Source organism: Trichosurus vulpecula, chromosome 9, assembly GCF_011100635.1.
Source record: "Trichosurus vulpecula isolate mTriVul1 chromosome 9, mTriVul1.pri, whole genome shotgun sequence".
In the NCBI taxonomy this organism is placed as follows: domain Eukaryota; kingdom Metazoa; phylum Chordata; class Mammalia; order Diprotodontia; family Phalangeridae; genus Trichosurus; species Trichosurus vulpecula.
In genome coordinates this window covers 31,370,523-31,383,876 of record NC_050581.1, presented here as the reverse complement: position 1 = coordinate 31,383,876, position 13,354 = coordinate 31,370,523, and the positions used below count along the sequence as shown (strand labels likewise).

Below are 13,354 nucleotides of genomic sequence, written 5' to 3'. Positions count from 1 at the left end.
CGGATCAATCTCTGATCAGGACTCTGGAGGATGGTTTGGAGAAGAGTGTAGCACTGCTCAAATAATTTACAAATGGGATATTAGCACTGCCCATAGGGTTGTTTTTTGGAAAATGATTTGTAAATCTTAGAGCATGGAAGCTAGGTGGCATAGGGGATAGAGCAAGCATCAGCCCGGGAGTCAGGAGGACCTGAATTCAAATCTGATCTCAGACATTTACTAGCTATGTGACCCTGGGCAAGTCACTTAACCTTGTTTGTCTTAGTTCTTCATCTGTAAAATGAGCTAGAGAAGGAAATGCAAACTACTCCCGTATCTTCACTGAGAAAACCCCAAATGGGGTCATGGAGAATTGGATACAACTGAAACAATTCAAAACCACAAAAACCTTAGAGTATCCTATAAAACTGAGTTATTCGACTATAAGTTTCATGAAATTAGGGAATGTGTCTTGTCTCCTAAATTTTTTTAACCATAGGTACAATGTTTTGTACACGAACTGTTAAGTTGGGCTGAATGTGATGCTATGCAGAGGATCCTACTTTCTTCTTACCAATTTAATTCAATGCAATTCAATTTAACAAATTTAATTAAACCATGTTCACAGACTCATAAAAATATTTCTTGAACCTACTTTAATCTGTTTCATATTAAGAAAGGTGGTTTAGCTTATTCTAAATAAACCTTTTTTTGAGGGGGAATAAAGAGAACTTATTTTAATTCTGCTATAGATCTACTTGAACCAGAACCTTTCACAACTTTACAAGATTATAGGATTTAGAGCTGGAAGGGACTATGGTACAGAGGAGGAAACTACAGTCCGGGAGGATAAATCAGTTCTGTAAAGCATAGTTCTGTCCATTCCACCTCTCTGCTCTCCCCGTACTCAGGAAACTTCCTATTGCTGCTAGGTTCAAATATAAACTCCTCCATTTGGGTTTAAAGCTTTTCACAACCTGGCCCTATTCTTTTTCCAGCTCTCTGACTCCCCTCCACCTACTTTACAGACCAGCCATGTTGGCACACATGCTATTTCACACACAATATACTCTGCTTCCCTTCTCTCTGCACTAGCTGTCCCTCTCACCTGCAATGTTCTCCCTCCTCATCTCTGTCTTTTACAAACCTTGGCTTTCTTTAACCCTTAGCCAAACACCATCTTCTACAGCGTATCTTTCCTGGTGCCCCCAGCTGCTAGAAGCGTGCCTTCTACAGCTGCCTTTCCTCTACTCTGTATTTATCTTGTATGGATTTATTTATACACATGTTGTATCCTTCATCAGAACATAAGCTCCGGTGAGACCGCTAGGGGTTGGAGCGGAGGGGAGTGATCGTCCCGTGTCTGTCTACTTCAGTCCCCTGGGTAGCCACCGTTGCCTGCCGCCTCTCCTTCGTGCGGGGTCACCTCGCGCATGGTGTGGTCTTTGGGAGCAGCCAGCGCTAGTGGCTCGGAGTCTGTGGCCGGTGGTGAGCGGGTAGAGGCGGTGGCGGGAACGGCGCGAGGCCCCTCGGAGGCTCTGACAGTATATCGCAGGAGAAACCAGGACATTATTTTCTAGAAGTAATGCCCACAGAAAGTGGAAGTTGTGCAACAGAAACGCAAATCACATAGTCTTTCTATAAGAAGAACTAACAGTTCAGAACAAGTAAGGTCAGGACTTTCAAGAGAAATGTTGGAAGGACAAGATTCTAAACTCCCCTCCTCAGTTCGGAACACACTTCTGGAGCTTTTTGGCCAAACAGAAAGAGAGTTCGAAAATCTTTATATTGAAAATTTGGAATTGCGTAGAGAAATCGATACCCTTAATGAGCATCTTGCTGCTGAAGGACAAACAAGTGATGGGGCAGAACTGACTAAGGGTCAGCTGAAAACAAAAGCCAGTCATAGTACCAGCCATCTTTCTCAGAAATTAAAGACCACTTACAAAGCTTCTACTAGCAAGATTGTTTTCAGTTTTAAGACTACAGCATCAAGGGCAATTTGCCAACTAGTGAAGGAGTATGTTGGCCACAGGGATGGAATCTGGGAAGTGAGTGTTACAAAGACACAGCCGGTGGTGTTGGGGAGGGCTTCCGCTGATCACACAGCTTTACTATGGAGCATGGAAACTGGGAAGTGCCTTGTCAAGTATGCGGGTCATGTTGGGTCAGTAAATTCCATAAAATTTCATCCTTCTGAGCAGGTAGCTCTTACAACATCTGGTGACCAAACAGCTCATATCTGGAGATATATGGTACAGCTCCCCACACCTCAACCTACTACAGATACTAGTCAACAAATGTCAGGAGAAGATGAAGCAGAATTTTCAGATAAAGATGATGCAGATGGAGATGGAGAGGGTTCCAGTGACTGCCCTACCATTAGGGTTCCCCTAATATCACTTAAAAGCCATCAAGGAGTGGTAATGGCACCTGATTGGTTGGTTGGAGGGAAGCAAGCAGTAACAGCCTCATGGGATAGAACAGCAAACCTATATGATGTTGAGACATCTGAACTTGTTCATACTTTAACAGGGCATGATCAAGAGTTAACACATTGTTGTATACATCCCACCCAGCGTCTTGTAGTGACATCATCTCGTGATACAACCTTTCGCCTTTGGGATTTCAGAGATCCTTCAATCCATTCTGTGAATATCTTTCAAGGTCATACAGACACTGTGACCTCTCCTATGTTTACTGTCGGTGAAAATGTTATTTCAGGAAGTGACGATCGTACTGTAAAAGTATGGGATTTGAAAAATATGAGATCCCCAATTGCAACTATCCGAACAGACTCTGCTATAAACAGGATTAATGTGTGTGTTGGTCAAAGAATCATTGCCCTTCCACATGACAACTGACAAGTTAGATTATTTATTACATCAGGAGTACGATTAGAAAGGCTCCCCCTACGTAACAGACAGGGCCACAGAAAAATGGTGTGCTGCTCGGCTTGGAGTGAAGATCATCCAATATGCAACCTGTTTACTTGTGGGTTTGATCGCCAGGCCATTGGCTGGAACATCAACATCCCTGCTTTGCTACAAGAAAAATAAGATCTGTGGATTCTCCACAATTACTTTTTTGCCGTAGACTTTTAACTCATGCAGGTATTTCTGCATATTGGTCTGCCATTATTGTGAGAATTTAACCCAAAAAAGGGGCTTTGTAAATGTTGTTTCCACATTGTGCCCAGTTTGCATGAAATGAACTGAAAATGTGTGATCATTTTTCGCTCCTTGATTTCCGCCTTGTGTATGACCTTTTATATGTTGGCACCCGTTGGTCATTAGAAATGAAGTTACCTTCCCGTAGAGCACATAAAACGCTCATGAATTATTCCACATTTGATACAAGAACAGTAGGGCATTACATCTCTGTGAATTCAGTGTCAATGTGAAATCCATAACTTGTGAGATAGACAGTGGTCTCTTGCATTTTATAGAAAAATCATAAATACCTACTAGGTTTTGAAAAGACTGAAGGCCTGAATTTGAGTTGGTACAAATTTCACTCGTTGTCACACATTTCATGTTTACTTCTTACACGAAGTTTTGACATGTAGTGCTTCAGGGTAATACAGCTTCAGGGCTAAATCTGAGTATAGTTCTGTAAGAATGGTGTGGATATGAGAAGTAAAAGTTTAGCAGCTTCTAGTATGTATAGAATGTTGACTCACAACATTCAGAGGAAGTTTCTTTTTAAAAAGAAGTGTTTTGTGCCCTATTAATATTGTCATTTCAGTTTCATATGGTCTTGCACTAACACATTCCAAAATAGGATTCTAATCACTGAAATATGTTGAAGCAAAATTTAAAGCACTTTAGTTTATAGCTGTGGTTATAAACGGTTTATAGAAGTTTCAGATGACTTATCCAGTGACTGTGACTTGACCTTTGTGAGAAGGACTTGCTACTTTTTGGTGATTTACCTGAAAACAAAATCTTTTTTTTTTATGTTCTCCACCTTCAGTTTGCATCTTTATAAATAAGTCCCCTTCCCTGGTGGCATTTGAGAGCCAGCAATGCGAATACATGAGTACTACCTCACAAATGAATGTTATGAACTTTGAATCTCACTGTGGTCTAGTTAAAGCAATTTTGGTTTATAGCTGGCATATTGAATTAAAATCATAAGGGAAGAAGACAATCACACCATATGTATCTTGAACATAAACAATTTGCTTTTGGTTTGGTAAAGTTATAACACAGGAAAATATTTGTATGTTTGGAAGGTTCTTTTTTCTCAGACTAGTAGCTGAGACTAGAGCTTTTGAAGTATCTTACCACATTGCAGAGTGAGTGATCCTATCACTCTTGGCTTCTTTGAGATCAGAATGTTGTACTAAAATTCGTATTATTTCTTATTGACTTGCAGTCTTGCTTAAAAGGCATCTTCACATTTGGATGGCCATTTTTCTTTTATTCTTGGTTTATCCCTTATTTTTAGGTGATGCAGGAGGTTGGTTCATAGTTTTTTAACTGATACACCCATACAGCAAAGTGTAGGGCTACTTGGAAATAGGAGGCTCTTGAGAAGAGTTTATCATGAATGAAAAGAACGTCACATTTTTTGACAGTAGCTGAGCTTAGAGTTAGATTCTTGTGCATTTAGAATAATCGTGCAGGGGTTGATTCACTTATTCATTGGTGTAATCAGGAGTCAGAAGAAAAAAAAGAAGTAACTCCTAAAAAGAGTGAGTTAAAAGTTAAAAAAAACAAAAGAATAATATTGTATAGAACTGGGGGGATTTGATGAAGTGATAAGAAATAAATAAACATTATTACAGTAAATTTTTCTTTGAAACTCAAGGCTTTGATGTTTTCAAATTTGATATTTTTTATTAGCTCAAATACAGTTTGGGGAGTCCAGAGTTAGTTGTCATTGTAGTAAATAAAAGTGCTCCAGGTTTCAGCTACTGCTTTCTGAAGAATATTTCGCCATAATGCCTTGATTCTTTCGAGGCATTTGCTATGACTTATGTCTATCCTGTTATGCATTAGCTTTTGGAAAATTAATATTCAAAATGCCATTTCCTGTCCCCTTTATTATATATTCAAAGGCCTGTGTCTTAACTTGCTCTTGAATGCTGGACTACAGAGACAGTGTTATTGACTTGATTTCTTTTAATTTGGAAATTTCAGGTATTTTGGAATCACTGCTGGAAATAGAAATATGCATATACAGTATACACATGCATACATTCCTACATCTAGCTATATATATACATATATTCATACAAACAAATAACTGACTCCACCTTTAAAAACCAAGTTTTAACCTGTTTTTTGAAGTCTTTAGAATACATGACATGAAGGCCATTCGGATCTATGCAGACCAATATCCATCACTGCCAATGGCTGCTTACTTTTATCATGAACTAGAGGGGCCCACCTCTGACACCAAAATGAGTATACACACTCCTTTTCATTGGAAGTAAAGTAAATCCCCAAGGTGCTAGATCTGAGTTCTCAGGAGCAGGCTAATATTTACAGCATTAACTACTGTATCATCTTTTAACTTGATTTTATAGAATATCTTTTTGTGGCCATAAATGCTATTTCCAGGTAGGCAGTTGGTGATAATGAATTTTTTGGGGTTGAAATTAAGTCATGTTTCTAGCCACTCATAGTACCATCTGAAGTAGTGTTTTGAAGAAGGAACTGTTTCATGCTGAATGCAGACATGGTCAGAGTTTCATTTCATAATGGAGGAAAATGTGTTAGGGGAAAAATACATATTGGTGCAGAATTTCATAGAAGATACATTGTTGGGCAAGGCAGTGGTCTTATGTGGCTTTCTTTTTCTCTACCAGTGCACATCCCTTTTTTACAGATTCAAAATCTGCACATATTTTGGAATCTGATGTAAAACATTTGCTGCCTAAATCTGTGAATACAAATTTCTTTTGGAAGAAATATGTATTTGTAAGTGTTGTATGGATCTACTTGTTTTTTCATTTACTTTTCCTGTGCTGATTGTTTTTTAAGTGTTTAGTGTCTTCATTGAAATTTGAGATTCATTAAAACATCCATGTTCCATGAAAAAAAAAAAGAACAAAAGCTCCTGAAGGACTGTTTTCCCTTTGTATCTCCAGCCCTTAGCACAGGACCTGGCACACAGTAAGAACTGGAAGTGTTTGTTCACTGATTGGGAAAAGGCCAGGAATACCAGGGTTGGAAAATTCTTCCCTAAACTCCGTAATATAATGACACTCTAAAACGTAAAAATCACAATAATATAGATGGTTTCTGTTTGAGTATTACCCAAGTCCATATTATGTTCCTTTATCTTCAATGTCATGGCTGGCTCAAATCAACTGATATGAATGTCAAGAATCACAAAAAGTTAACAGGATATTTTTCAAGTATTTTGGGATAAAACAATACTTCAAAATCTGGGAAGAACATCATATTATGATTGGGCCCACAAGCCTTTAGGATGGGGGCCTCATCTCTGAGCCACAAGAGTTCAAAGAAAATACTTGCTCACTAGCCTACGTGCCTTAAGTTTTTCCATTTTTTTCTTAGAACAGAAAGAATATAGCAAAGGAATTCTCATGTTATTCGGAGCATTGTTTCCATGTTTAAATAACATAAATAAAAGTAAATTAGACATTTAATATTCCTTCAAATTCAAACCATTGTAGAAATTAAGTCTTTCAGTTAGACTATGTTCCCTCTTCTAACATTTCATTTTTTCACCATCATATGATTCATATTCATTAAAATCCCATGGGCTCATCAAGTGTAATCCAGTTTCTAACAACCTCCTGAAACCATCTGCCCTCACATTCAGAGGTATTTGAAAACTGATTATGTTTGCATATAAAATATAAGTTAATTTATATCATCAATCTTCCCTCACTCTGCTATAATTTATTTGTTTACACCAAAAGTTCAGTATTGCCCAAACCCTGTTAATTTTGCAACCTTGCAAGATGGAAGACTGCGAAGTTTATGTTCTCAATGAGAACATAAAACTTACCATTTGGCTAGCTCTAGCTTCAACTTTTCACACAATTTTTTGAAAGAAAATATTAAGAGTAGAATAGACATTGTCTCCACTATTATTGCTATTCTGATTAATTATTGATCTATCAATTTTCTCTCCCTTGAGATACTTTAAGGGAGAGCTTTTAAAGTGTTTTCTTCTCTATGGCCCTAATTCAGACTTTCAGGCAAGACCTTCTGCTACTTCTACGGAGGTAGGTACCAACTAGCTACTTTCCTTAAGGCTGTTCCATGATTCATGTTAAGAAGACAAGAAATTTCATTTTTAACTCAATAACCTACTTAAATCAAACCCTTCTGTTGAATGATGATGGAAAGGACACCAAATAAACTTGGGACAGTAGACAAAAAACCAATGGGTGAGGATGAAATTTTGGGTATCAATAACTCCTGTAGAAATGAGTGGAGGACATAAAAACTTCTGGAATCTAATCCTGCCTCTGGTCACCAAAGACAATGACTCCAAGAGAGTCACTTAACCTTAGCAAGCTTAAGTATTTTCATCTTCCATTTTCATGACTCAGAAAACCATGCTTAGCAGATAGTTTGAATCAATAAGCACCAAGTATCAGATTTGAAGGATGGAGATGAAAGAGAAAAGTATTTACTCTGCATCTGTGATTTCATTGGTAAAGAAAATTTTATCCACCAATGCAGACCAGAAACTGCTCTGTAACTTATAGTCTCAGAGCATTGAGAGATGTTAATGATAGTCAAACAGCAAGACTGTGTCAGGGGTTGGACTTGAACTAGTCTTCCTGAGGCCAGCTCCTCACATCTCTACAATTAAAAGATTACAACAGAAAGATGCCCACGTAAGCCTGTTTAAACTCTGAGAGGGGAACATAACATTTATGTGAAACACAGCCAAAATAGGGATGATAAAGGAAAATAGTTATTAGTCATACAGGACTCCCACAAGAAGGAGCTCTATTTATACCAGTATAAACACACAAGCTATATTTTACTGAGATCATATCCTTTTCAGAAATTAGAAAACCAATCTGGAATGCTTCACCTGATTGTTGTTCCTTGTAGGCGGTCAATCTTCTTGTTTAGCTCAGCAATGATGCTGTGGAGCTCCGTGATTCGTTCCTCGTAGCGCAAGGTCATTTGTTCCTGAACATCTTCATGTTCTTTCATGAGATGGGATTGTTCTCCCTACCTCGGAGGAAGGAACCACAGAAGAGAAGCATGAGTGAGTTGAAAGTCTACTCGGTCTCATCTGGTCATCCTGGAATGTGATTCCATTCAATTTCTAGATTTAAATCTCGTTAAATACTAAATGGAAATGCTGAAGAGGCACAGTCAAACCCAGATCTGATCATCTGGCTGTTTTCCCACAGTAGGATCATCCAAAGTCAAAATTCACATCATTTCACATTTGTCTAAAGTCCACTTGAAGAACTAAATTCAATAAGCCTAGCTCTTTTATTACTGGACCTTCAGTTTCTCCTGGGATAGGGAACTCCTGATGAGGAAATTCCCCCTTCCAAAGCAGAACTGTACTTCTCTGCAGTGGACAAACCTCAGAGTCACCTGGGGCATGAACCAAGGCTCACATATATTCAGTATATGCCAGCTGAAGTACAGGGACCCAGGTATTCTTAACTCCAACAGAAGCTCTCCAACCATGATGTCATTCTGCCTTTCAAAACTCTTTCTCTACCTTAAGATGATACAAACATATGGCAACTCCAAGGTTGAAGAAGTCAGTAGTTGAAGAGCTAGGAAGATAAAATATTTTTCTTTCATTTTCTGGCTGGTGGGCATGTTTATTTCCGTACCTTACTGATAGCATGGCACAATGCAAAGAACACGGGATCAGAAGTCAGGATAGCTGGGTTAGATTCCTGGCCCAAGCGCTTACTAGCTGTGTCACTTTATATTTCTAAGTCTCAGTTTTCTCGTCTGTAAAATGTGGATAAAAATATTTGTGCCATTTACCTCTCAGAGTTGTGAAGAAAATGCTCTGTAAAGCATAAAATAACATTTCCCAGACACAAATGTAAGGCAAATTTTTACCAGTTTGAAAAACTCACTACCAAAGGTCATTATTTCCAAAGAACCTATACAGTTGAATTTGATTACGTTATTCATCATTTGTTAAGTGACTGGGATATAAGCAAGGCATTGTGTGAGGTGCTAATGATATACTATGTAAAGTAAGGGGAAAGGTGATGGGGGGGAGGGGAGTGGGGTGCTAGAAGGAAAGGCAGACTAGGGAAAGGGGCAATCAGAATTTATGCCATCTTAGGGTGGGGGGAGGGTAGAAATGGGGAGAAAATTTGCAACTCAAAATCTTGGGGAAATCAATATTGAAAGCTAAAAATATTAAATAAAAAATGTTTAAAAATATAGAAAAAAAGAAATAATGATACATTATCATCTTTCCAGCCACCTAGCCTTGCAATTTTAGTGTTTTAAATTTATTTTAGCTGCCTCAAATCTCTCCCCACTCAGCTGCCAAAAGAATTTCCTAAGTGTACTTCTGCCCATAGTGCCCTTTCTCTCCTCCTCAAACTTCAGCAGCTCCCTGTACTTCTGCATCAAATACAAAATCTTCCACTTTGTATTTATATTTTTCATAATCTGGCCCCTTCATACCTTTCTACTCTTCTTCCACTTACTTCCAGTGTGAGTATCCAGTGTAACTGGCCTCCTTGCTGTTCTAAGTTTTCCATCTCTCATTTCTCCCATGCCCAGAATGTTCTCCCTTCACATCTCTATTTCTTCCTTCCCTAGCTTGCTTCAAGACTCAGCTGAAACCTCATCTTCTGCAGATCTTTCCTCATCACCTCAGATGCCAGTGCCTTCCCCTTAGAGATTATCTCTCATTTACTCCAATATTTTGTACATATTTATTTACATTAGAATGTGAGTTCCTTTAGGGAAAAGGCTGTTTGCTTTTCCTTCCTCGGTATCCCTCAAGTTTAGCATAGTGGCTGGTACTAAGTGTTAAATTAATATTTTTAATTGAATGAAATGTACTCTCAATTTGTAATCTTTTGGGGGGGGGGAGGTGGGAAGCGGACGAGATATATACACAAATAGTGATGATGCAAGGGATCATGACAGAGATGCCAAGAAGTCTTCACACAGGTGAATTATAAGAACTTCAAGTTAGTGAATTTTTCTACAATACAACCAAGCAAGCAAATATAGTATGGTAGTGGGGCAGGGGAGAAGCCTTGGGAATGGTTTCCCTAAAGAAAAGAAAATGTCCATCATCGTGCAAGTAAGATAACTAGGAAGGAAGTGAAGAAAAGACTAGTGAGATCAGAATGAAGCCAAATTTTAGGCCCTGGATATATGAATAAACCAGACATAGAATACAAGCCACTTCATTTTATCATATTAAGTTAAAACACTTTCTTAATTCTGTGTTATACATGTATTTTGTTGGAACAAACATTAACCTCAGTGCTTCAGTAAGCAATCCCTTGAGCTTTCTCAAGCCTTGGCATGTGGTAAAATAAAGCAATTTCCATAAAGACCCTGACGAAAGAAAGCTATCAATTGCATCAACCACAAGCTAGCAAAAAACAAATTTGTTAAAGAGCTCTAGATTATTATTAACTGCAGAAGTAGAAACCCAAGAATGTGGCACTTTAATATAGGAAAAGTAAATGAAAGATGTGTGGGCAAGAAGTAGTTATGACAGATAAAATTATCACGTGTGCCATCTCCTTTACCATGATTCAAATTCTGCCTCAGACACTCATAGCTATAAGATCGGAGCAAGCATTGAAACATAAATGAAAAAAGTAATTACTTAAAAATTAGAGTATGTCAAGCGGAAGCTAATGATTCTATTAGACATCAGGAGACATAAAGAAAAGTCAAAGAATGGAAAAATAGAAAATCTCATTGGTAAAACAACCGATCTAGAAAACAGATGTAGGAAATAAAATTTAAAAGAATGACCTGAAAGCCAAGATTTTTTAAAAAAAAGGGCCTGGACATCATATTGCAAGGAATTATAAAGGAAAACTGTTCCAAAATATTAGAACTAGAGGGAAAAATAGAAATGGAATGAACACAACCAATCACTTCCTGAAAAAGACCCCAACGTGATCTATGATTTATGATATGATATGATATGAGAAGATATGATACGATACGATACGATACAATATTTCTTAGGAATGTTGTGGCCAAATTCTAAAACTCCCAGGTCAACAAGCAAGTACTACAAGCAGCCAGAAAGAAATAATTCAAATAACATTGAGCCACAGTTATGATCACACAAAATTTTGTTCTGCTTAGTCATTTTTCAGTCATGTCCAACTCCTCCTGATCCCTTTTGGGGATTTTGTTGGCAGGGATACTAAGTGGCTTGCCATTTCCTTCTCCAGCTCATCTTATGGATGAGGAAATGGAGGTAAACAGGTTTTAATGCCTGAGGCCACACTTGAACTCAGGTCTTCCTATCGTCAGGCCTGGTAATCTATGCAATATGCCACCTACCTGCCTGAGTTAAGATTACAACAAGAACAACCTACCAGCAAAAATGAGTATAATCCTTCGGGGGAAAAATGGATAGGTAACGAAATAGAGGACTTTCAGGCATTTATAATGAAAAGGCCAGAGCTGAATAGAAAATTTCATATTCAAACACAAGACAGAAAAGATACGTAAACAGACAGAGAAATTGTAAGGGACACAATAAGGATAAACTGTTTACATTCCTATATGGGAATATGATTTAGGTAGCTTCTAAGAACTTTAACATTATTAGGGCACTTAGAAAGAGTCATAGACACATGGCACAGGTTGGAGTCCATTGTTGGGATTATTTCAAAAGAAGAATAGAAGAGTGAGAAAGGGATGTACTGGGAAAAGAAGGGGAAGAACGGGAGAAATTATCGCATATGAAAGAGATGCCCAAGGAAGAGATGTACAGTGGAGGAGAGAATGGTGAGTAGGGAGGAGACAGGCAATGCTTGAACCTCATTCTTATCTAAATTGGTTCAGAGGAAAAAATACACACATGTACATACACAGAGTTAGGTATAGCAATCTATCTTACCCAACAGGGAAACAGGAGGAAAAGACACTAAGAAAAGTAGAAAAGGTGAAAAGAAGGAAAAAGGATTAAAGGAATCATTGGTCAGAAGCAAAATAGATTTCTTCAGAGGAAAGGGGTAAAAAAAAAGAGAGAAGGACAAACAGAAGAAAATAAGATGGAGGGAAATACACGGTAATCATAATTGTAAATATGAATGGGACAAACTCACCCATAAAATGGAAGCAGATAGCAGAATGAATTAGAAAGCAGAGTGCGACAATATGTTGTTTACAAAAGACATACTTGTAACAGAAAGACACATAAAGAGTTAAAATAGGAGGCTGAAGCAGAATCTATTATCCTTCAATTCAAGTAAAAGAGGCAGAGGGTAGCCATCATGATCTCATACAAAGGAAAAGCAAAAATAGGCCTAATTCAAAGAGACAGGAAAACTAAATTTTGCTAAAAGACAATGAAGTAATACCGATAATAAACACATATGCCCCAAATGACATAGTATAAAATTTTTTTAAAGGAAAAGTTAAATGAGTTACAGGAATAAATAGTAAGAATATGCTAGTGGGGGAACTCAAACTCTCAGAACTAGATACATATAACCATAAAATAAATAAGAAAGAAGTAACAGAGATGAGTAGAATTTTATAAAAGTTAGATATGAGGGGGGTAGAGTCAAGATGGCAGCTGGAAAGCAGGGCCTTGCCTAAGCTCTCCCCCAAATTCCTCCAAAACACCTGTAAAAATGGCTCTAAACAAATTCTAGAGCTGCAGAACCCAAGAAATAGCAGAAAAAAACAGGTCTCCAGCCCAGGACAGCCTGAATGGTCACTGAAAAGGGTCTATCCCACAGTGCTGGGAGTGGAGCACAGCCTAGCGTGGGCCAGGCCAGGACCAACCAGACCGAGAGTTGGGCAGAGCAGGCTGTAGGACCATGAATCATTGAGCTGTGGCAGTTACCAGACTTCTCAACCCACAAACGCCAAAGACCACTGAGAAGGATAGTGGGAAAACTGCTGGATCGGGCTGAGAGGGGTCCGGCCCAGCCCTGGGGATGGCAGAGGTGGCATGGCGGTGGCAGTGGCAGCAGCAAGAAGCTCCTGCGGCTGCTTCCAGAGTCCCTGGCTCACACTGTGGGAGGAATCAAGTGGCGGATCAGAGCGGGAGTGCAAGGAGTGCTTTGTGGGCACAGAGGCAGGTTCTCTTGCTGTGCCTTGCTTGGATCTGAGTCACGGTGCTGGTTAGTGGTTCTTGGAGGAGGAGAAGCACTGCTGTGGTAGAGCTCGCAGTGATGGTGGAGTAGAAGTAGCTCTGAAAACAGCAGCGCAGCCCC

General features: G+C 38.7%; 2 protein-coding genes across 2 annotated transcripts in view; one reads left to right on the top strand and one right to left on the bottom strand.

The window, feature by feature from the left end:
* MCC (MCC regulator of WNT signaling pathway) overlaps window positions 1–13,354 on the bottom strand; it is a 265,718-nt gene that overhangs the window by 110,764 nt on the left and 141,600 nt on the right. The window contains exon 3 of the mRNA XM_036737648.1: window positions 8,014–8,156. Within this exon, the coding sequence (XP_036593543.1) occupies window positions 8,014–8,156 (143 nt within the window). The remainder of the gene's footprint in view (window positions 1–8,013; window positions 8,157–13,354) is intronic.
* On the top strand, window positions 1,565–3,050 carry LOC118830743 (WD repeat-containing protein 37-like). Its single transcript, XM_036737650.1, is given in 2 exon segments — window positions 1,565–1,587; window positions 1,589–3,050. Coding segments are annotated over 2 exon segments (1,473 nt in total). The 3' UTR covers window positions 3,039–3,050.